The sequence below is a fragment of the Salmo salar genome, chromosome ssa13 (genome assembly GCF_905237065.1).
Source record: "Salmo salar chromosome ssa13, Ssal_v3.1, whole genome shotgun sequence".
In the NCBI taxonomy this organism is placed as follows: domain Eukaryota; kingdom Metazoa; phylum Chordata; class Actinopteri; order Salmoniformes; family Salmonidae; genus Salmo; species Salmo salar.
In genome coordinates this window covers 57,122,793-57,147,410 of record NC_059454.1, presented here as the reverse complement: position 1 = coordinate 57,147,410, position 24,618 = coordinate 57,122,793, and the positions used below count along the sequence as shown (strand labels likewise).

Genomic DNA, 24,618 nt, shown 5'->3' with positions numbered 1-24,618 from the left:
TCCATTTGCAAGTGTAGCAGATTAAATAAAGGCCTGTGACGTGTGGAATTACCAAGGCCTAACACTTGCTCACTAAATGGACTCTTAATTTAAACAGTTTAAGATTAAACAACAATTTGTCGCTTTGCTAATCCGAGCCTGAGCAGGTTGATGTCACCCCCGCAGATAAATTCCCCTTTCTGAAGTGACTTCGATGCATTCTTGACCAACCAGCCCTTTCTTTACGCACCCATCTCCTGCAACTGTAGTGCAGTCATTGGTAGTGTGGCGGACCGTTTTGGAACTCAGCAATACTATTGGTCTACAGCCGCATCCATCATAAGATTATCTGTTTCGGGGTAGGTTGGCACGGACGCCAAAGCTTGAGAGAAAGGGACTGCATTTAATCGCCCAGTCGAAGAATTCGCAAATACTACCTTGTCTCGTTGTTTCGCTTTCCTCCCCTTTTCATCACTAATATGATGTTGTCATGAGGAATGCACAGAAGGTTTACCTGGGATATTTGACAGCCAAGAACTGAATATTATTTCAGCACTTCCCTCCCGGACAAGCACAATTTTTCGCGTGCAGTTTTTTTGGTGATGCCGTTTGGATCCTAGGCTAAAAGAAGCCAGATCCACGTTTGCCCGCCTGCATGTTGTCAGGAAGGTTATTGGGTGTGTAGTGTAATGTAACTAGGTATCTGAATATTGCTCTCTGTGTTCTGCTACTTTCTTATAATTGGATTGCACATCATAAGTCAAAGATTTCTTCATCCTCCGACCTCGGGTACTGTGGACTGGGAGGAAACATGGGACTGCCTGCTCTGGAGTTTAGTGACTGCTATCTGGACAGTCCACAGTTCCGAGACAGATTGAAGTCTCACGAACTGGAACTGGACAAGACCAATAAGTTCATCAAAGAGCTGATCAAAGATGGGAAGGCGCTCATCCAAGCACTGAAAAGTAAGATCATCCATTTGCTCTTTGTGGGGGAAGAAAGGGAGTGTACACATGATATTGACACAGTTGCAACAATGTTGCACTTTATTGTGACGATGACTGCGCTACTGTGTTCAGCTAAATTCCCAAACAATTATGAATGACGACATTGCCCAATGTATTAAAGACCTACGTGTTAGCTCTCTAATGATCTTAAGTAGTTTACCCAAAATATTTTCACTAATAGTGGATTTTAGATTTAAAGTAGCATACAGTGCATTCAGAAAGTATTAAGAACCCGACTTTTCCACACTTTGTTATGTTACAGCCTTATTCTGAAATTGATTAAATATTTTTTTCCCTCATTGATCTACACACAATACTCCATAATGACAAAGTGAAAACAGGTTTTTAGAAATGTTTGCAAATGTATTAAAAATAACAGAAATACCTTATTTACGTAAGTATTCAGACCCTTTAATATGAGACTCGAAATTGAGCTCAGGTTCATCCTGTTTCCATTGATCATCCTTGAGATGTTTCTACAACTTGATTGGAGTCCACCTGTGTTAAATTCAATTGATTGGACATGATTTGTAAAGGCACACACTTGTCTATATAAGGTCCCACAGTTGACAGTGCATGTCAGAGCATAAACGAAACCATGAGGTCGAAGGAATTGTCTGTAGAGCTCCGAGACAGGATTGTGTCGAGGCACAGATATGGCGAAGGGTACCAAAAAATGTCTGCAGCATTGAAGGTCGCCAAGAACACAGTGGCCTCCATCATTCTTAAATGGAAGAGGTTTGGAACCACCAAGACTCTTTCTAGAGCCGGCCAAACTGAGCAATTGGGGGAGAAGGGCCTTGGTCAGGGAGGTGACAAAGAACCCAATGGTCACTCTGACAGAGCTCCAGAGTTCCTCTGTGGAGATGGTAGAACCTTCCAGAAGTACAACCATTTCTGCAGAAATCCACCAATCAGGCCTTTATGGTAGAGTGGCCAGACGGAAGCCACTCCTCAGTAAAAGGCACATGACAGCCCTCTTGGAGTTTGCCAAAAGGCACCTAAATGACTCTCAGACCATGAGAAACAAGATTCTCAGGTCTGATGAAACCAAGATTCAACTCTTTGGCCTGAATGCCAAGCGTCACATCTGGAGGATACCTGGCACCATCCCTACGATGAAGCATGGTGGTGGCAGCATCAGCATCATGCTGTGAGGATGTTTTTCTGAGGCAGGGACTGGAAAACTAGTCAGGATTGAGGGAAAGATGAACCGAGAAAAGTACAGAGAGATCCTTGATGAAAACCTGCTCTAGAGCGCTCAGGACCTCAGACGGGGTGAAGGTTCACCTTCCAACAGGACAACGACCCTAACATGCTGACCAGACCTGTCTGCGTGCGCCATCACACGCATTTTGATTTTGTCCGCCCACACCAGACGCGATCAGGACACGCAGGTTGAAATATCAAAATGAACTCTCAACCAATTATATTAATTTGGGGACAGGTCGATAAGCAAACATTTATGGCAATTTAGCTAGCTAGCTAGCTTGCTGTTGCTAGCTAATTTGTCCAGGGATATAAACATTGGTTTGTTATTTTACCTGAAATGCACAAGGTCCTCTACTTTGACAATTAATCCACAAATAAAAGGGTAAAAAGGTTTGTTTTCTAGTTATCTCTCCTCCTTCAGGTTTCTTCTTCTTCTTTGGACTTTATACGGCAGTTGGCAACCAACTTTAAGGTGCATTACCACTACCGACTGGACTGGAGTGTGGACCTCAGTTCATCTTTCAATCACCCGCATGGGTATATGTTCCTAAAAACCAATGAGGAGATGGCACGTGGGTATATGTTCCTAAAAACCAATGAGGAGATGGGAGAGGCGGGACTTGCAGCGCGTTAAGCGTCACAAATAGAACCACGTTCTATTTTAGCGCCTGTCCACACAGACACGCGCGAGCATTGTGAGTGCAATGATTGAATAACATGTATGTGTACATTTATTTTGTAACGCTCATGCATGCGACACAAGCGATGTGGTCAGCATGTAAGCACACAGCCAACACAATGCAGGAGTGGCTTCGGGACAAGGCTCTGAATGTCCTTGAGTGGCCCAGCCAGAGCCTGGACATGAACCCGATCGAACATCTCTGGAGAGACCTGAAAATAGCTGACAGAGAGGATCTGCAGAGAAGAATGGGAGAAACTCCCCAAATACAGGTGTGCCAAGCTTGTAGCGTCATACCCTAGAAGACTTGATGTCCTCTTCCAAAGGTGCTTCAACAAAGTACTTAGTAAAGGCTCTGAATACTTATGAAAATTTGATATTTTAGTTTCAATTTCTAAAAATCAGTTTTTACTTTGTCATTATGGGGAATTGTGTGTAGATTGATGAGGGGAAAAAAACTATTACAATCAATTTTAGAATAAGGCTGTATGGTAACAAAATGTGGAAAAAGTCAATGGGTCTGAATACTTTCCGAATTTGGTATTTATTTTATTTTATTTTACCTTTATTTAACTAGGCAAGTCAGTTAAGAATAATTTCTTATTTTACAATGACGGCCTACCGAATGCACTGTGTATTGTGTATATATAAAGTGTGTATGGTAACGTGAAACATTTCCATTATTATTATTTTCCTGCAGAATACTAAGATGTAAGATGAAGGACTTAGTCATTAAACATCATCAGTCAGTGACGGTTCAGATAGAGGGGAGTAGAACCCTGCATGAGTTAACACGTGCTTGCTGGTCAGAGTTGGGATTTGAACCAATCTACAGCATCAAGCCTCAAACAAAAGTCCCATGTTCACAAGTCACCAGGCAGCTAGTGTGAAGTACAAGAGCTAATCTTTACATTTAGCTACTCTTGCCTCGCACAGTAACACACTGTTACTACACTACTATACATTACCTGAAGTTTCCACTCCACTCTAACTCATGATAGATGTTCAAAACCGTCCAATAAACTCCATGCTCTTCTGAACAGTCCGCTGTCAGCTAACATTCACAGTCTGGACAGTTCTGCTTTTGTCTATCAGGGACATCTAGAAATCAAACAGAACGACCCGTATTGACCCTAGTCCCAGGTCAGAGGGGAACTGGGGTTAGGGATCGTCAACTATTGTAGCTACTGCTGGTTGTGTAGCTGCAGAAACCACAGGCCATATAAAATGTGTTTTAATTGCGTATTACATGTGAATAATGTAAGCCTATGTTACAGTTCCCTTTTCACATTATTTTGAAGCGCTCTACTTTAGTGAGAATTGAATCCAGAATCAACTTGTCAATCCTTGTTCTGGTTGCTAGCGGTGATTCCACAACAACAAGTACATGTTTGTAACCTCTAACATACATGTGTGCCACTGCTCACCACAAGAGAAAGTAAACCATACGTTACACCTGAGGAGTGACTTCAGGCTACTATTCAACTTCCTGTCACATCTGAAATATCAGTGTCATTTACCGCCTCCCCATCCTGTTGGTTGGAGTGTGGTTCCTGTGGGCCAGGCCTACAGTCAGTCACAGACTTCACAGAGCACCAACACCAGCCGTAGTCCACAACCAGCCAGCCTCTGGTGCACGATGGATGTTCTGTAAGCAAAGGGCAACCTGTCATTAGGGATCCAGGTGAAACGTCTTACACCTGACCTTAAACATGACATTTCGTTAATCACTCAAATGAACCCAAATGAGGGTTTACCGGCGCTGTTCTGTGGATAGGAAGGCTGCATATTTGGACATTAAATGTTGCCTGTTTTGAGTAAATGGGATAAAATGAAAACCAGGTTTTGTTTGAGTTTGCTTTGTGTAAAAGGAACGGCTCTTTAGTTTAACCCCTGCCATTGGTTCACCTACTGCGGTATGCCACTGTCACAATAACATAGCTCGAACACACAGGCGTTTGCAATTTTAGTGTGAGGTCATCATTGTCTAGAATGGCAAAGTTGTCACAGGGGTTTTCTGAGGTGAACAATGCTTCAGCCCCTTGAGTATTTTTACACGGCGATGACTGAGAAGCATATATCGATTTCCACACGGTTTAAATCATTTAACAACAGACACAGCATTTCAGCGAGGAGAGGTGAAATGAATGTCTCCTGTTGCAGATTTTTATGGACTGTCTTCTAAAGGAGTCTTTCGTGAGTGTGAGTCCAAGGCCTATGAAACCTGAGTTTACATGCATTCTGTCCTACAGTGGAATGATGAAATGACCCCAAATGGAGGATTAGGGAGTATGCCTGAGTTTCCCCCTCAGAAACTCAGCAGGCTGTTTCTCATAGTTAACGGTTTATATTTTTCCACCTTACATGAGATGATGTCCTCTCACACTGTCGACGACTGGTATTATTAGGATCAGATGACCAAATTATACATTTTAGGATATTGTAGTTACATAGTTATTGGAGTTACATAGTTATTATTGCAGTATTTGCTGTAGGTAGGTGTTACCTTTCTCACCTACACACTCTGTCCCACAAGGATGTACTTATGCTTGGTTCCTAATGGAACCCTATTCCCTATGTAGTGCACTACAGGTCCTATGGGACCTTGTCAAAAGTAGTGCACTGTAATAGGGGATAGGGTGCCAGTGTTTGTTTAGTTGATGCTGTTGTGAAGTGAATGCAGCTAAGAGAAAGTGAAATGGTCCCTGCATTCTTTCACGTAGCCGTTAAACATCCAGGTTCAGCTATAGAAACAGTCCCCTATAAACAGTTGCTCTAAACAATCTACTCCACTATGTTCCCCTGTAGAAGCATCTCCAACCCTCTGAGAAGCAGAGTGAGAATCCCCAGGACAGAAGTTAGGCCTACCTCAAGAGCACTCTGCTTGGAGGTCCCCCAGTGTGTTTTATGAGTAGTGATGATAGAGCTGGTAAATTACTATCTCTCTACTGTGGTGATGGATGAACCCAGTGCAGCCACACAATGTGACTGTGACTAATATACACACACTACTAGCCCAGGCAGTCTCTTTCGCTGTAGGCCATTTCAGATGTGTGTGTGCGTGTGCGTGTGTGTGTGAGTGGGGGGCTCTTGCCTTTCAGAACAGAGTCACATTATCCCAGTCTGCCTGCGGGAGGGAGAGAGGAGTGGGTGGTTACATGAGGAGTGGGGGGGTGTCGTGAGGAGTGGGGGGGTGTCGTGAGGAGTGAGGGGTGTTGTGAGGACTAGGGGGGTGTTGTGAGGAGTGGGGGGGTGTTGTGAGGAGTGGGGGGTGTCGTGAGGAGTGGGGGGTGTCGTGAGGAGTGGGGCGGTGTCGTGAGGAGTGGGGCGGTGTCGTCAGGAGTGGGGGGTGTCGTGAGGAGTGGGGGGGTGTCGTGAGGAGTGGGGGGTGTCGTGAGGAGTGGGGCGGTGTCGTGAGGAGTGGGGCGGTGTCGTGAGGAGTGGGGGGTGTCGTGAGGAGTGGGGGGTGTCGTGAGGAGTGGGGCGGTGTCGTGAGGAGTGGGGCGGTGTCGTGAGGAGTGGGGGGTGTCGTGAGGAGTGGGGCGGTGTCGTGAGGAGTGGGGCGGTGTCGTGAGGAGTGGGGGGTGTCGTGAGGAGTGGGGCGGTGTCGTGAGGAGTGGGGCGGTGTCGTGAGGAGTGGGGCGGTGTCGTGAGGAGTGGGGGGGTGTCGTGAGGAGTGGGGCGGTGTCGTGAGGAGTGGGGGGTGTCGTGAGGAGTGGGGGGTGTCGTGAGGAGTGGGCGGTGTCGTGAGGAGTGGGGCGGTGTCGTGAGGAGTGGGGGGTGTCGTGAGGAGTGGGGCGGTGTCGTGAGGAGTGGGGGGGTGTCGTGAGGAGTGGGGGGGTGTCGTGAGGAGTGGGGCGGTGTCGTGAGGAGTGGGGCGGTGTCGTGAGGAGTGGGGGGTGTCGTGAGGAGTGGGGCGGTGTCGTGAGGAGTGGGGGGTGTCGTGAGGAGTGGGGCGGTGTCGTGAGGAGGGGGCGGTGTCGTGAGGAGTGGGGGGGTGTCGTGAGTAGGGGGGCGGTGTCGTGAGGAGTGGGGGGTGTCATCGCGTCTCAGGGCATTCTACTGAATGCATCAAATGGGAACAAAGGACAAGAAATATATGCGTGCACGTATGTCAGCGCAAGTGTGTGCGTGTGTGTGAGATGGGGGGAGAAAGGGGGGCGGTGGGGGTTGGCATGAGCGGTATTCCTTAAGCAGTGACGTAAAGGCGGGGAAATTAGGGCACCCACACCACATAGCTCTGTCTATTATTGCCATTTGTTTGTCAGGGAATGCTTCTTTGAGCCCTGAACCTACAGTGGCAGAGCTGCACTTATCACGTATGCTCAGAGGGTCCAATCATGTGTTTGGCTTATTTTGGCTTTCTACCAAGATGAGCTAACACAATCCAGGTGGACACAGAGTTGGTAAATATTTGAACTTTAGAAGCTTTATTTAGTTACATGCTTCATAATTGCATAGTCATTCAGCCACTCAGCAGTTTGTGTTCAGGCATATTCCTTCATGTGTTTCCACTCACAAAGACGTGAAACTTATTTCCATGGTATGCACCAGTCTAATTCTCTCTATAGGCCATATACATATAAATGTATGCACATGTTGGTTGTTTTTTCCACCACATTCCGCTTGTTGTTCATTTTTCTACAGGATAGTGTTACTGAAATTGTAAACCATTAGCCTGCCCTGCAAACCTCCTGCCATGAATTCAGGCCTATTTTGTTTTGTGCAGGTGGACTTCTTCCAAGCGGCCTTCACATAAATGTTGTGAGTGAAACATAGCTGGCCTCTCTCTGTGTGCAGGAGAGCACAAGTACTGGAGGCACTATTGATGACCCAATGACAATGTCAGTAGGGGACACACTTAAAGAGGACATATAAAAAGAGCGAAAGAGAGAGGATAAAAGGTACAAGAAAAGGGGAATTGAAAACCATTAAAGCCTGTTTGGTTCTTTTTAGAAACATGAACATTTTCCATCTGGCGAAAGTAAGCACAGAGGCTATGGTTCCTGAGCTGGTCTCCACTCTGGCCTCCTAACCGGGTAAGAGGAAGTGGGATTTACACATACTACGTGGAGTTTATTTTTAGGGCTCCCACTCTTGAACTAGGCCATTTCTAATGAAAATGAGCCTTTTTCTTCTTAATGGCGAAAATAACGTCAGTGAGAGATTTCAGCCAATGGTTCCCCTTTAGTTACATACAGAGCTGTGTGAATTCTTCACATAGTTTCTTCACACAAACACACTCATACAGTTGAAGTCAGAAGTTTACATACACTTAGGTTGGAGTCATTAAAACTCATTTTTCAACCACTCCACACATTTCTTGTTAACAAACTATAGTTTTGGCAAGTCGGTTAGGACGTCTACTTTGTGAATGACACAAGTAATTTTTCCAACAATTGTTTACAGACAGACTAGTTCACTTATAATTCACTGTATCACAATTCCAGTGGTCAGAAGTTTACATACACTAAGTTGACTGTGCCTTTAAACAGCTTGGAAAATTCCAGAAAATGATGTCATAGCTTTAGAAGCTTCTGACAGGCTAATTGACATCATTTGAGTCAATTGGAGGTCTACCTGTGGATGTATTTCAAGGCCTACCTTCAAACTCAGTGCCTCTGCTTGACATCATGGGAAAATCAAAAGAAATCAGCCAAGACCTCCACAAGGAGGTCTACAAAAAAATTGTAGACCTCCACAAGTCTGGTTCATCCTTGGGAGCAACTTCCAAACGCCTGAAGGTACCACATTCATCTGTACAAATAATAGTACGCAAGTATAAACACCTTGGGACCACGCAGCCGTCATACCGCTCAGGAAGGAGACGCGTTCTGTCTCCTAGAGATGAACGTACTTTGGTGCGAAGTGCAAATCAATCCCAGGAACAACAACAACAAAGGACCTTGTGAAGATGCTGGAGGAAACAGGTACAAAAGTATCTATATCCACTGTAAAACGAGTCCTATATTGACATAACCTGAAAGGCTGCTCAGCAAGGAAGAAGCCACTGCTCCAAAACCGTCATAAAAAAGCCGGACTACGGTTTGCAACTGCACATGGGGACAAATATTGTACTTTTTGGAGAAATGTCCTCTGGTCTGATGAAACAAAAATAGAACTGTTTGGCCATAATGACCATCGTTATGTTTGGAGGAAAAAGGGGGAGGCTTGCAAGAAGAAGAACACCATCCCAACCGTGAAGCACGGGGGTGGTAGCATCATGTTGTGGGGGTGCTTTGCTGCAGGAGGGACTGGTGCACTTCACAAAATAGATGGCATCATGAGGCAGGAAAATTATGTGGATATATTGAAGCAACATTTCAAGACATCAGTCATGAATTTAAAGCTGGGTCGCAAATGGGTCTTCCAAATGGACAATGACCCCAAGCATGCTTCCAGTTGTGGCAAAACGGCTTAAGGACAACAAAGTCAAGGTATTGGAGTGGCCATCACAAAGCCCTGACCTCAATCCTATTGAATATTTGTGGGCAGAACTGAAAAAGCGTGTGCGAGCAAGGAGGCCTACAAACCTGACTCAGTTACACCAGCTCTGTCAGGAGGAATGGGCCAAAATTCACCCAAGTTATTGTGGGAAGCTTGTGGAAGGCTACCCGAAACGTTTGACCCAAGTTAAACAATTTAAAGGCAATGCTACCAAATACTAATTGAGTGTATGTACACTTCTGACCCACTGGGAATGTGATGAAAGAAATAAAAGCTGAAATAAATCATTCTCTCTACTCTTATTCTGACATTTCACATTCTTAATATAAAGTGGTGATCCTAACTGACCTAAGACATGGACTTTTTACTAGGATTAAATGTCAGGAATTGTGAAAACTGAGTTTAAATGTATTTGGCTAAGGTGTATGTAAACTTCCCGACTTTAACTGTAGACATTGGCTACACTGAATCATTCTCACCCTAGCTACCCTCTATCCTGGTTCTAGTCCTCCTTTAGCATTATTGCTTCTTACAGTAAGTCTTCTTTGAAAAATAGAACCCTTACTAGACCAATAGAGAAAGACATGAGTGTGTGTTGTCACAGATCCCTCTTGAACTTTCATTGCGCACACCTGGTCCCTATTCCCACTGATTGTATTTGTATATATGTGCCCTTTGTTCACCATGGTGTTGTCGATTATTGTTACTATGTCCGTTGGTGCGTGTCAGTGCCTGTGATGTGTGTTTTTGTCACATGAGTTGACGCTGGAGAGACGAAGCAGGTACAGGGAGTAAAACATTTAATAAAGAACGGACAAGGAACAAGATAGGAACAGCATCAGCATACAAGAAAACAAAGACAAAAAACAATCAATGCAGAAGCGGAGAACAGAGCTGGGGAACTGACAAATATAGGGGAGGTAGTAAAAGGTGTTGAGTGAGTCCAGGTGAGTTCAATATCGTTGATGTGTGCGTAATGGATGATTGGAGTGCGTGATGCCCTGTGTTTCAACCCTGTGTTTTTGTAACATGTTTGTTTGGTCTTCTTCCCCGTGCCTTTACACGGCACGCCGTAATTTGGGTCTTAATAAAAAACCCTATTACGCATTCCTGCGTCTGTCTCCCAAATCAATTCATACCAACGTGACAGAATAATCGACCATTGAGGGAGACAGCGGGAATGGCCCATCCGACGCTGCAACTGGTCCATCTGGCACCGCCGCAACTTAAGCAGCCACAACTGGCCCGTCCGACCCCGCCACAACCGGTCCGTCCAACGCCACTGCATTGAGCACACCTGGCCCCTATTCCCACTGATTGTATTTGTATATATGTGCCCTTTGTTTACCATGGTGCTGTCGATTATTGTTCCCATGTCCGTTGGTGGTGTGAGTACCGATGTGTTGGTGCAGCTGTTATGCTGCATGCTACGTATATATATTGTGTATTACGTGTATCGTCCAGTGTCGGTCAACAAGGTTTATCCTCGCTCTTTTGTTTAGGTCCAGCCAAGTGTTTTTGTATACGTGTTTGTTTTGGGTGTATTAAAAAACCCTATTGTGTATTCCTGCGCCTGTCTCCAAAATCCTTTATACCAGCGTGACTTGTGTACACAAAGTGTTCCGTCATGCAGCGTGTTTAAGGACATACTTGTTTGTGTGTGTCATGGGACAAGTCACAGTTATACTGATAGCTCCTTTGATATTGTGGGTGTCAGTGACACTATATACACTGAACAAAAATATACTGCTCAAAAAAATAAAGGGAACACTTAAACAACACATCCTAGATCTGAATGAAAGAAATAATCTTATGAAATACTTTTTTCTTTACATAGTTGAATGTGCTGACAACAAAATCACACAAAAATAATCAATGGAAATCCAATTTATCAACCCATGGAGGTCTGGATTTGGAGTCACACTCAAAATTAAAGTGGAAAACCACACTACAGGCTGATCCAACTTTGATGTAATGTCCTTAAAACAAGTCAAAATGAGGCTCAGTAGTGTGTGTGGCCTCCACGTGCCTGTATGACCTCCCTACAACACCTGGGCATGCTCCTGATGAGGTGACAGATGGTCTCCTGAGGGATCTCCTCCCAGACCTGGACTAAAGCATCCGCCAACTCCTGGACAGTCTGTGGTGCAACGTGGCGTTGGTGGATGGAGCGAGACATGATGTCCCAGATGTGCTCAATTGGATTCAGGTCTGGGGAACAGGCGGGCCAGTCCATAGCATCAATGCCTTCCTCTTGCAGGAACTGCTGACACACTCCAGCCGCATGAGGTCTAGCATTGTCTTGCATTAGGAGGAACCCAGGGCCAACCGCACCAGCATATGGTCTCACAAGGGGTCTGAGGATCTCATCTCGGTACCTAATGGCAGTCAGGCTACCTCTGGAGAGCACATGGAGGGCTGTGCGGCCCCCCAAAGAAATGCCACCCCACACCATGACTGACCCACCGCCAAACCGGTCATGCTGGAGGATGTTGCAGGCAGCAGAACGTTCTCCACAGCGTCTCCAGGCTCTGTCACGTCTGTCACGTGCTCAGTGTGAACCTGCTTTCATCTGTGAAGAGCACAGGGCGCTGTAAATCACAGATACCTTAAAAGAAAGTAGGGGCGTGGATCAGAAAACCAGTGTGACCACCATTTGCCTCATGCAGTGCGACGCATCTCCTTCACATAGTGTTGATCAGGCTGTTGATTGTGGCCTGTGGAATGTTGTCCCACCCCTCTTTAATGACTCTGTGAAGTTTCTGGATATTGGCGGAACAGAAACATGCTGTCATATACGTCGATCCAGAGCATCCCAAACATGCTCAATGGGTGTCTGCTGAGTATGTAGGCCATAGAAGAACTGGGACATTTTCAGCTTCCAGGAATTGTGTACGGATCCTTGCGACATGAGGACGTGCATTATTATGAATGATATGACAATGAGCCTCAGTATCTTGTCCCGGTATCTCTGTGCATTCAAATTGCCATCGACAAAATGCAATTGTGTTCATTGTCCATAGCTTACCACAAAACTACGCTTTTTGTGCGTATGGAACATTTATGAGATCTTGAAACATGTGACCAACACTATACATGTAGCGTTTATTTTTTGGTTCAGTATAGATGTACTGTGTAATGTAGTCGTGTAGAGTCCAGTTGTTGTGACACCAAAGGCAGGCTAGGGTCATTCAGGGGACTCTCCATAATATAAGCTGTGCTTTGTGTCATTTGGGTGTTTCTGTACTTTGTGCTTTGATACACATTGATTGGATCTGTGTGCTGACTTCCAACATTCTCTTTCTGCGGAAACATCATAAAAGACTGGGGGAATAGAACAGTGCAGGTCAGGAACAGGAAAGTTCTGAAGGAGGAAGGCCTGTTTACAATCTCCTGGAGGTTATCTGATAATGTGTGGTCATAAAGAAGGAACAAGGTTAAGATCTGAAACAGAACACATGGTTCAATCTGAATAGGTAGCAGTAAAGTATACTTGGTTTAGTTGCTTTAAAAGGCATTGCAATTGTTGTTTTGACGTTTAGAGCAAACCAAAATGGTTGTTACAACCTTATAATAGCCTAAAGAATTTCATTGGCAACTACCCTTGTTATTTCACTGTTCCATCTGATCTACCGTATCTATGGTGATTAGGCTGCCCTACCTCTGGCTCTTTGTCACCACGCACGCGCACACGCACCTGCACGCGCACATGCGCACACACACAACCTACTGTATAGTCATCATCAGGCTGTTCTATCTCTGGCTGTCTCCGGAATGTTTATTGTAGGAGTTGCTCTGATTTGAGGGATGACGTGGTGTAGGGCCTATAAAATACATCAGATTTTTTTTGCCTGATTTTGTTTAGTTTTTTCCCAAATTCCATTTACTTAGTTGTTTTTCCAGGTTTCTGTTCTTTCAGGATTTCGCTCTCAAAATCACACTTTTTTAAACAGAAAAACAACAAAATGGAATGTTCTAAATCTAAAACAATGTTTAAACCACATCAAGAGACAATTTTTTTAGGTCTGGCAAAAATGGAAGAAATGTCGATTTTGTGGTAACTACCCTTTAATGCAAGTGCACATCAGGAAGAGACCATTGTTTGGTTAAAGGGATTCTTTGGGATTTTGGCAATGAGGCCATTTTACCATTCATCTGACTCTGGGGAAGTAGATAAAGGGCATCATTGCCAAAATCACGAACTATCCCTTTAAGCGGTGTTGCTATAGTGCTCATGTGATTGCAGTTTGCAAAACAAATTGCCACTTGGTTTGATGAAAATAATCTTAATATTATTCTGCCAGGTAGGCTACTTTGTAGTCACAATTTAATTGAGAAGGTTTTTAGGAAAGCCTTTCCATCTCCATCAGAAGAAGGTGATCATTTGCATTATCGCTAACGGCTACACAAATTATAGACATAAGCAAGCACCATACACATACACACAGACAGGGGCATTCCTGTGCCATTTCAGAAAGTTGCGTTAAAACACAAGTCACTGATGCATTTTGTTCATGTCTTATATTCAGTGGCGGTAATACCGGCTGTTCTAGCTGGCTAACTAAATGCTAAACGAGCGCATTGCCAACATTTTATACGGTCTCTGAACTGAAGTATTTGCAAGACAGACATCCCAGCTCATAAAGTTATACAAGTAACAAAATGCTACTCACAGTTTGCTGCACGCACAAACATATATTAGACAGCAAGGCTCTTGATTCAAGAGGGGATTCTCTGCCGTTACCAAGCGAACCTTGATTTTGGAAGAAGCTATCTGCTTAGCTAGATAACGTAGTAAATTAGCAAACCAAATGCACAACTGCAGAGCATTTAGCACATTTTAGATAGTTAACTTAATAGTTATAAGATAACTAGCTGGAAAACATTTAGTTGTGAATTCCATACTGTACCTAGATCACCTGGCGCATATTGCACAACACACTCACAAGGCTCCGGTCACTCGTCGTTGTGTGCTTGTAAACAAACATCACGTGACATGGGACTACCGGTAAGCTTCATAATGAACAATTACAGTGGCTTGCGAAAGTATTCACCCCCTTGGCATTTTTCCTATTTTGTTGCCTGCCTTACAACCTGGAATTAAAATTGAATTTTTGTGTGTGGGGGGGGGTTGTATCATTTGATTTACACAACATGCCTACCACTTTGAAGATACAAAATATTTTTTTGATTGTGCATAACTATTCACCCCCCCAAAGTCAATACTTTGTAGAGCCACCCTTTGCAGCAATTACAGCTGAAAGTCTCCAGGGGTATGTCTCTATAAGCTTGGCACATCTAGCCACTGGGATTTTTGCCCATTCTTCAAGGCAAAACTGCTCCAGCTGCTTCAAGTTGGATGGGTTCCGCTGGTGTACAGCAATATTTAAGTCATACCACAGATTCTCAGTTGGATTGAGGTCTGGGCTTTGACTAGGCCATTCCAAGACATTTACATGTTTTCCCTTAAACCACTTGAGTGTTGCTTTAACAGTATGCTTAGGGTCATTGTCCTGCTGGAAGGTGAACCTCTGTCCCAGTCTCAAATCTCTGGAAGACTGAAACAGGTTTCCCTCAAGAATTTCCCTGTATTTAGTGCCATCCATTGTTCCTTCAATTCTGAACAGTTTCCCAGTCCCTGCCGATGGAAAAACATCCCCACAGCATGATGCTGCCACCACCATGCTTCACTGTGGGGTTGGTGTTCTCGGGGTGATACAAGGTGTTGGGTTTGCGCCAGACATAGCGTTTTCCTTGATGGCCAAAAAGCTACATTTTTGTCTTATCTGACCAGAGTACCTTCTTCCATATGTTTGGGGAGTCTCCCGCATGCCTTTTGGTGTATACCAAACGTGTTTGCTTATTTTTTTTCTTTAAGCAATGGCTTTTTCTGGCCACACTTCCTTAAAACCCAGCTCTGTGGAGTGTATGGCTTAAAGTGGTCCTATGGACAGATAGTCCAATCTCCGCTGTGGAGCTTTGCAGCTCCTTCAGGGTTATCTTTGGTCTCTTTGTTGCCTCTCTGATTAATACCCTCCTTGAGTGGTCCGTGAGTTTTGGTGGGCGGCCCTCTCTTGGCAGGTTTGTTGTGGTGCCATATTCTTTCCATTTTTTAATAACGGATTTAATGGTGCTCCGTGGGATGTTCAAAGTTTCTGATATTTTTTTATAACCCAACCCTGATCTGTACTTCTCCACAACTTTGTCTCTGACCTGTTTGGAGAGCTCCTTGGTCTTCATATTGCCGCATGCTTGGTGGTGCCCCTTGCTTAGCGGTGTTGCAGACTCTGGGGCCTTTCAGAACAGGTTTATATATACTGAAATTGTGTGACACTTAGATTGCACACAGGTGGACTTTATTTAACTCATTGTGTAATTGGTTGCACCAGATATTATTTAGGGGCTTCATAGCAAAGGGGGTGAATACATATGCACTCACCACTTTTCCGTTTTTAATTTTTTAGAATTCTTTGAAACAAGTAATTTTTTTCATTTCACTTCACCAATTTGGACTATTTTGTATATGTCCATTAGATGAAATCCAAATAAAAATCTATTTAAATGACAGGTTGTAATGCAACAAAATAGGAAAAACCCCAAGGGAGATGAATACTTTTGCAAGGCACTGTATGTGACAGGTGAAATGAAGAACACAATCTTCTTTGTCTCCTAACGTATTGCACAAGTTGACTACAGGTATTTACTTAAAAAGTAGCTACAAATATAACAATTTATAAAAAATAAAAAATAGTTTCAACGGTATTGACGGTATTGAAAAACCATCCAGTGGCTATTTCTAAATACCCCGGTAGATGGTATACCGCTCAAGCCTAATATGTTTGTGTGAGTGCTCATAAAGAACCACAAAGTGCCATAGAGCGTAGTTGATGGTATCCATATAACAAACATGGGTATCCTAAAACAAAACATTCAGTTGTGGGCTATTGTAACAGTAATATTTTATCTCCATGTAGGTTAGGGGCATTTTCATGTAAAATTAACCATGAGCACTAACATGTGAAGTTCATAGGAGCACATCAAATTTGGTGTCAAGTGAAAGCTAAGAGTATTTTTATTTGACTTATAATTAAGGCAAAAACATTTTTCTACCATTTTCCATACATTTTTCCAGTTACCAAACTTTACATCTGCACTGTTCTTTGACTAAATGTGTTTTTTGTAAAACGTTGAGTGGAAATTGTTAAAAGTAGTCGTTGTGCATAGAGACGGTGGTTTGTTTAAATTTGCAATCAATGGTTTTTGTTTGACATTCTTTTGAATAAATAATTGTGTGAAGTGTATAGGAGCACATCACATTTTATGTCAAATGAAAGCTAAGAGTATTTTTTTATTTGTTTTTAATAAGTAAGGCTAGAACATTTTTCTACCATTTTCCATCCCAAATATGTGAAATAAGCAAAGCCTTTGATTTCTTTTCAAACAGATAGAAAACGGGTCTTGTAAAACATCTAGCAGAAAAAGTCTTAATTGATTTTATTTATTTAACTTGGCAAGTCAGCTAAAAACAAATTCTTATTTACAATGACAGCCTGGGAACAGTGAGTTAACTGCCTTGTTCAGGGGCAGAAGGACAGATTTTTACTTTGTCAGCTCAGTGATTCGATCTAGCAACCTTTTGGTTACTGGCCCAACGCTCTAACCACTAGGCTACCTGCCACCCCATGCAGGCCCAGTGCAGTCAAAAACATGATTTCCCTGTGTTTAAAAAATATAAATTTCCACACTGAGGTTGGAATAATACTGTGAAATTGTACAAATTATGATAATGCCATGTTAATGTAAGAGCTGTTTGAAAAGACTGCCTGATATGTCAGCCTGTTTTGGTGGAATGGAGTTTTGGCCTGCCTGGTGACATCACCAGGTGGGACATTGGTTAATAAACCAATAAGAAAGCGAGTTCCAAACCTCTCTGTCAATAACAGCTAGTTTTCAGTTTTCCCTCCCCACTCAGACCACTTCCAGGCAGCCCTAGCAGAATTCTTGCTTGAGAAATTGCTCCTTGCAAAGATGCTATTTTTGATAATTTTTGACAATTTTAATTAAACATAATCACAGTAAGGTACTTAATTGTTACCCAGAAATGATTTAATATTGAGATAAAAACGGCTTTATTGGACCGTCGAAAGGTATTAGAAATACATCAAAACACATTAATAGTGAAGTAAAAAATCCTGCCAATTAATATCAATACTTACTTATATTTATTTTGGGATAAATTATTTGCCTTTAATATGTTTAAGAAACATTGCCTTGTGCCTTGTAATTCCGTTACCAAAAACCCACATACAGTATCTTAAAGATATTTTCTAATTTCTCTCCCTCATGAGGAGGGAGGATAATGAAAGTTCACATAACTAACAAGTAAAGGAAGACCTACCAAATAGTTATAGTGTTTTTACTAATAACAATTTGTTTTTTGATTTATCAAGTGCTAAAAAATTTGCAGCTAGTTTTCAGAAAAATCTGTAACAGAATGACTGCAACTGAATTGGCTACAATGTGAAATCATATTATTCACAAACCACTGTTGGGTCACCTGCTAATTTCTGTATTGTACAGATCAGGGGCCTATGGAGTCATTCTGTTACCATCATTCTGTTACCGGGTGTATATCCACTTCATGTGCTGTAGTTCAGTAACCAACATTTCTTCTTTTTTTTTGACTCAAGATGTAATTTCATAGCTGACACCCCATTCTTTCAGCAGACATATTAGAATCTTAATTCGGAGTAGATATTTAAGTTTTGGAAAACTTCAGCACATAAAAAACTAAGGGCAATTTTTACTGTCATTCTGTTACCAAACTTTACATCTGCACTGTTCTTCGAGTAAATGTGTTTTTTTGTCAAATGTTCAGTGGAAATTGTTAAAAGTAGTCGTTGTGTTTAAATTTGAAATCAATGGTTTTTGTTTGAAATACTTTTAAAGAAAAAATCGGAATCTTAGCGTCATTCTGCTACCATGGAATTGCCATTCGTCTGCCACCAAGAAAACAAAAAATAACTAACTTTGGTTAGTATAGCAAGTTGGGCTCAATTTCTCACCATTCGTCGTCATCATCATCATCATCATCATCACATAGCTTTGCATTATGCTCCCCTCCATATTTTTTACTTTTTTATTTAACCTTTATTTATACAGGCTTTTCTCATTGAGATAACATCTCTTTTTCAAGAGAGACCTGGCCCAATAGCAGCAGGGGGAACAAAGTTTCAGACAAAACAACTTACATACACAGCATTAAACAAAACTATAGACAGACATACAGTACAACAATTACTTAATACGTTAAAAAAAACACGAATGTCTTGACTAAAAAACACCTGTCCTAAAGACAATTACACTCTTCTATGATATTTATATCGATCAAGTGTTTAAACTCCACCAATAAATGTTTAAATGTTCTGGAGATAATTCCAGGACCACGGAGCTGAGTAACTAAAACTATTAAGATAGACCTGAGGACAGGTGTATGGCCCCCTCCCTTCCTTCATCCTCTCCCCCCAAAACAAGGCTGTTGGCAGCGGCCTTTGGTCTGTGTGATTTCCCCCTCTACCACCTCTCCCCCTCTATGAATGGTGGTCATTGTGTGGGCAGGCCTTTTCACCCATTGCAGTCAGTGGGCTCTGTGTCTGCTCTGTCTGCTGAAGACAGGCTTATGTCTGCTGCTGTCCACTCAATGAGGGCCAGAGAGGGGATGGATAGGAGAGGGCAGAGAGAGGGAACAGAGAAGAAAGACTGAGGAAGGCAGAGAGACAGCAAGACAGTGTTCCACTCCACCCAGAGAAAGAGAGAGGTTTGGTGTCATGGCAGGCCAGCTTATGTTTTCTTTTCTTTTCTTTTCTCTCTCTCTCTCTCGTGCCCCTCTTTCCCATCTCTAGTCTTGAATGTGAGGAGTTCTGGAAATCGAGGTTCCCCTCTTTTTATATCCTCCATCTGAAGCTTGCCTGTCTTTTTATTGATGTTCTATCTAAGAGCCAGTAGCCATAAATACATTAATAATTGTGATCCAGGACAAGCCTTGTAATCGTTACTACTGGAATGTGTGTTCGTTTTGTAACACAGAGGCAGGAGCAGTGCTGTGGTAATATGGAGCCAGACGTTCCCTGTCCTCTGTGCGCTCTTACTCTTTCCCCCTGCTAATAAGTGCATTCTTCGCTGAACACACAAATCTGCACGCTCACGCCACGGTTTGGTTTACACTCCACTAATAAATAACTCTTACCGACCCCTGAATACCTCTTTAGTTTAATAACTATAGAAACTGTATGTTGGAATGATTTGGAAAGCGCACAGCTTGGTCAGATAGTTCCCTCAGTTACACCCAGAGCTCTACTGAACATGGTGATGTATTGTGAGAGTGGTTGGTGACTGTAAAGTGGCTGCAGGAAGAAGTGGTGGTGTGGAGAGAGAGAAGTGGTGGTGATGCTGAATAATTTATTTTATTTTATTTATTGTATTTTCTACCCCTTTTTCTCCTCAATTTCATGATATCCAATTTGGTAGTTACAGTCTTGTCCCATCGCTGCAACTCCCGTGCGGACTCGGGAGAGGCGAAGGTCGAGAGCCATGTGTCCTCCGAAACACGGTACCCCGCCAAGCCGCGCTGCTTCTTGACACACTGCTTCCCAGGAAGCCAGCCGCACCAATGTGTCGGAGGAAACACCGTACAGCTGGCGACCGAAGTCAGCCTGTATTTGCCCGGCCACCACAAGGAGTCGTTAGAGCGTGACGGGACAAGGGGATCCCAGCCGGCCAAACCCTCCTCTAACCCGGATGACGCTTGGTCAATTGTACACCGCCTCATGGGTCTCCCGGTCGCGGCCAGCCTCGACACAGCCCGGATCGAACCCGGATCTGTAGTGATGCCTCTAGCACTGACCGCTGCACCATTCAGGAGGCCGATGCTGAATAATTAACCAGTGGTCTTAACTGGTTGGGTTGCAGAGGTCCCGCCTCTATGTGGCCTCCCTCTCTCTGTCTCTGTCTCTACTCTCACCTTAGCCAAATACATTTAAACTCAGTTTTTCACAATTCCTGACATTTAATCCTAGTAGAAAATCCCTGTTTTAGGTCAGTTAGGATCACCACTTTATTTTAAGAATGTGAAATGTCAGAATAAGAGTAGAGAGAATGATTTATTTCAGCTTTTATTTCTTTCATCACATTCCCAGTGGGTCAGAAGTTTACATACACTCAATTAGTACTTGGTAGCATTGCCTTTAAATTGTTTAACTTGGGTCAAACATTTCAGGTAGCCTTCCACAAGCTTCCCACAATAAGTTGGGTACATTTTGGCCCATTCCTCCTGACAGAGCTGGTGTAACTGAGTCAGGTGTGTAGGCCTCCTTGCTCGCACGCACTATTTTCTATAGGATTGAGGTCAGGGTTTTGTCATGGCCACTCCAATACCTTGACTTTGTTGTCCTTAAGCCGTTTTGCCACAACTTTGGAAGTATGCTTGGGGTCATTGTCCATTTGGAAGACCCATTTGCGACCAAGCTTTAACTTCCTGACTGATGTCTTGAGATGTTGCTTCAATATATCCACATAATTTTCCTGCCTCATGATGCCATCTATTTTGTGAAGTGCACCAGTCCCTCCTGCAGCAAAGCACCCCCACAACATGATGCTGCCACCCCTCTTCTTCACAGTTAGGATGGTGTTCTTTGGCTTGCAAGCATCCCCCTTTTTCCTCCAAACATAACGATTGTCATTATGGCCAAACAGTTCTATTTTTGTTTCATCAGACCATGATGTCAAGCAAAGAGGCACTGAGTTTGAAGGTAGGCCTTGAAATACATCCACAGGTACACCTCCAATTGACTCAAATGATGTCAATTAGCCTATTATAAGCTTCTAAAGCCATGACATTATCTTCTGGATTTTTCCAAGCTGTTTAAAGGCACAGTCAACTTAGTGTATGTACACTTCTGACCCACTGGAATTGTGAAACAGTGAATTATAAGTGACTAATCTGTCTGTAAACAATTGTTGGAAAAATTACTTGTGTCATGCACAAAGTAGATGTGCTAACCGACTTGCCAAAACTCTAGTTTGTTAACAAGAAATTTGTGGAGTGGTTGAAAAACTATCACTATCAGCAGTCCAAGTCCGAGAACAGATCGATGGGTGGGTCGCTTGACCTTTTAGATATAGCCACACTCTTATTGTCTGAGCTTCACCACCAGGCACATATACACTGTCTGGAACAATAGAGGGACATCTATAGTACAGTACTAGTCAAAAGTTTGGACACACCTACTCATTCCAGGGTTTTTCTTTATTTTTACTATTTTCTACATTGTAATAGTGAAGACATCAAAACTCTGAAATAATGCATATGGAATCATGTAGTCACCAAAAAAGTGTTAACCTCTTACATCTAGACGTTCCGCTAGCGGAACACCTGCTCCAATATCCAATGATAGGCGTGGCGCGAATTACAAATTCCTCAAAAATACAAAAACTTCAATTTTTCAAACATATGACTATTTCACAGCATTTTAAAGACAAGACTCTCCTTTATCTAACCACACTGTCCGATTTCAAAAAGGCTTTACAGCGAAAGCAAAACATTAGATTATGTCAGCCGAGTACCCAGCCAGAAATAATCAGACACCCATTTTTCAAGCTAGTATATAATGTCACAAAAACCCAGAAGACAGCTAAATGCAGCACTAACCTTTGATGATCTTCATCAGATGACACACCTAGGACATTATGTTATACAATACATGCATGTTTTGTTCAATCAAGTTCATATTTATATCAAAAAACAGCTTTTTACATTAGCATGTGACGTTCAGAACTAGCATACCCCCCCGCAAACTTCCGGGGAATTTACTAACAATTTACTAAATTACTCACGATAAACGTTCACAAAAAGCATAACAATTATTTTAAGAATTATAGATACAGAACTCCTCTATGCACTCGATATGTCCGATTTTAAAATAGCTTTTTGGTGAAAGCACATTTTGCAATATTCTAAGTACATAGCCCTGCCATCACGGGCTAGCTATTTAGACACCCGGCAAGTTTAGCCTTCACCAAAATCAGATTTACTGTTACAAAAGTTTGATTACCTTTTGTTGTCTTCGTCAGAATGCACTCCCAGGACTGCTACTTCAATAACAAATGTTGGTTTGGTCCAAAATAATCCATCGTTATATCCGAATAGCGGCGTTTTGTTCGTGCGTTCCAGAAACTATCCGAAATGGTAAAGCAGGGTCGTGCGCATGGCGCATTTCGTGACAAAAAAATTCTAAATATTCCATTACCGTACTTCGAAGCATGTCAACCGCTGTTTAAAATAAATTTTTATGCAATTTATCTCGTAAAAAAGCAATAATATTCCGACCGGGAATCTCCTTTTCGGTAGACAGAGGAAAAAACACAAAGACGGGGGCAGCCAGTGCACGCGCCTAAGCCCACAGTCCCTTGATCGGCCACTTGAGAAAGGCGATAATGTGTTTCAGCCTGGGGCTGGAATGACGACATTCAGGTTTTTCCCGGGCTCTGAGAGCCTATTGGAGCCATGGGAAGTGTCACGTTACCGCAGAGATCCTTTGTAATGGAATGAGATGTCATTGGCAGGTCAAATGGCAGGTTTTGACCTGCCATTTGAGTTCTGTTATACTCACAGACACCATTCAAACAGTTTTAGAAACTTTGGAGTGTTTTCTATCCAAAGCCAATAATTATATGCATATTGTAGTTACTGGGCAGGAGTAGTAACCAGATTAAATCGGGTACGTTTTTTATCCAGCCGTGAAAATACTGCCCCCTAGCCATAACAGGTTAAACATATCAAAATATATTTTATATTTGAGATTCTTCAAAGTAGCTACTCTTTGCCTTGATGACAGGTTTGCACACTCTTGGCATTTTCTCAACCAGCTTCATGATGTAGTCACCTGGAATGCATTTACATTCACAGGTGTGCCTTGTTAAAAGTTAATTTGTGGAATTTCTTTCCTTCCTAATGCGTTTGAGCCAATCAGTTGTGTTGTGACAAGGTAGGGGTGGTATACAGAAGATAACCCTATTTGGTAACAGACCAAGTCCATATTATGGCAAGAACAACTCAAACAAGCAAAGAGAAACGACAGTCCATCATTACTTGAAGACACGAAGGTCAGTCAATGCGGAAAATTTCAAGAACTTTGAAAGTTTCTTCAAGTGCAGTCGCAAAAACCTTCATGTGCTATGATGAAACTGTCTCTTATGAGGACCGCCACAGGAAAGGAAGACCCAGAGATATCTCTGCTGCAGAAGATAAGTTCATTAGAGATACCAGCCTCAGAAATTACAGCCCAAATAAATGCTTCACAGAGTTCAAGTAACAGACACAGCACAACATCAACTGTTCAGAGGAGACTGTGTGAATCAGGCCATGGTTGAATTGCTGCAAAGAAACCACTACTAAAGGACACCAATAAGAAGAAGAGACTTAGACCATTGGAAATCTGTCATTTGGTCTGATGAGTCCAAATGTAAGATTTTTGGTTCCAACCGCCGTGTCTTTGTGAGACGCAGAGTAGGTGAATGGATGATCTCTGCATATATGGTTCCTGGAAGCATGGAGGAGGAGGTGTGATGGTGTGGGGGTGCTATGCTGGTGGCACTGTCTGTGATTTATTTAGAATTCAAGGCACACTTAACCATCATGGCTACCACAGCATTCTGCAGCTATTTGACCAAGGAGAGTGATGGAGTGCTGCGTCAATCAACCGATCTCAACCTAATTGAGATGGTTTGGGATGAGTTGTACAGCAGAGTGAAGGGAAAGTAGCCAACAAGTGCTCAGCATATGTGGGAACTCCTTCAAGACTGTTGGAAAAGCATTCCTCATGAAGCTGGTTGAGATTAATGCCAAGAGTGTGCATAACTGTCATCAAGGCAAAGCGTGGCTAATTTTAAGAATCTGAAATATAATTGATTTAACACTTTTGATTTGTTTAACACTTTTTTGGTTACTACACGATTCAATATGTGTTCTTTCATAGTTGTGATGTCTTCACTATTATTTTGCAATGTAGAAAATAGTACAAATAAAGAAAAACCCTTGAATGAGTAGGTGTGTCCAGTCTTACTGGGACAGTAAGATCCTTGTCTGGTAATATGATAGCCATGACCATAATGTCATGTTAACTTGACTCCATCTGGTGAGAGGAGTATAACGGCAGCACATATCGCTTATCTTCATACCCACTGTTGCAGTAGTTTCAGCAGCATTGCTCAGCTCACTCTTTTTGTCAGAGACTCACT

At 42.8% G+C, this 24,618-nt stretch overlaps 1 protein-coding gene across 3 annotated transcripts in view; it reads left to right on the top strand.

Moving 5' to 3' along the window:
• Nucleotides 1-327: 327 nt before the first annotated feature.
• LOC106567493 (rho GTPase-activating protein 26) overlaps nucleotides 328-24,618 on the top strand; it is a 117,981-nt gene continuing 93,690 nt past the window's right edge. For all 3 annotated transcript variants that reach the window (XM_045693395.1, XM_014136787.2, XM_014136786.2), the window contains exon 1: nucleotides 328-944. In XM_045693395.1, the coding sequence (XP_045549351.1) occupies nucleotides 791-944 (154 nt within the window). In that variant the 5' untranslated portion in view covers nucleotides 328-790. The remainder of the gene's footprint in view (nucleotides 945-24,618) is intronic.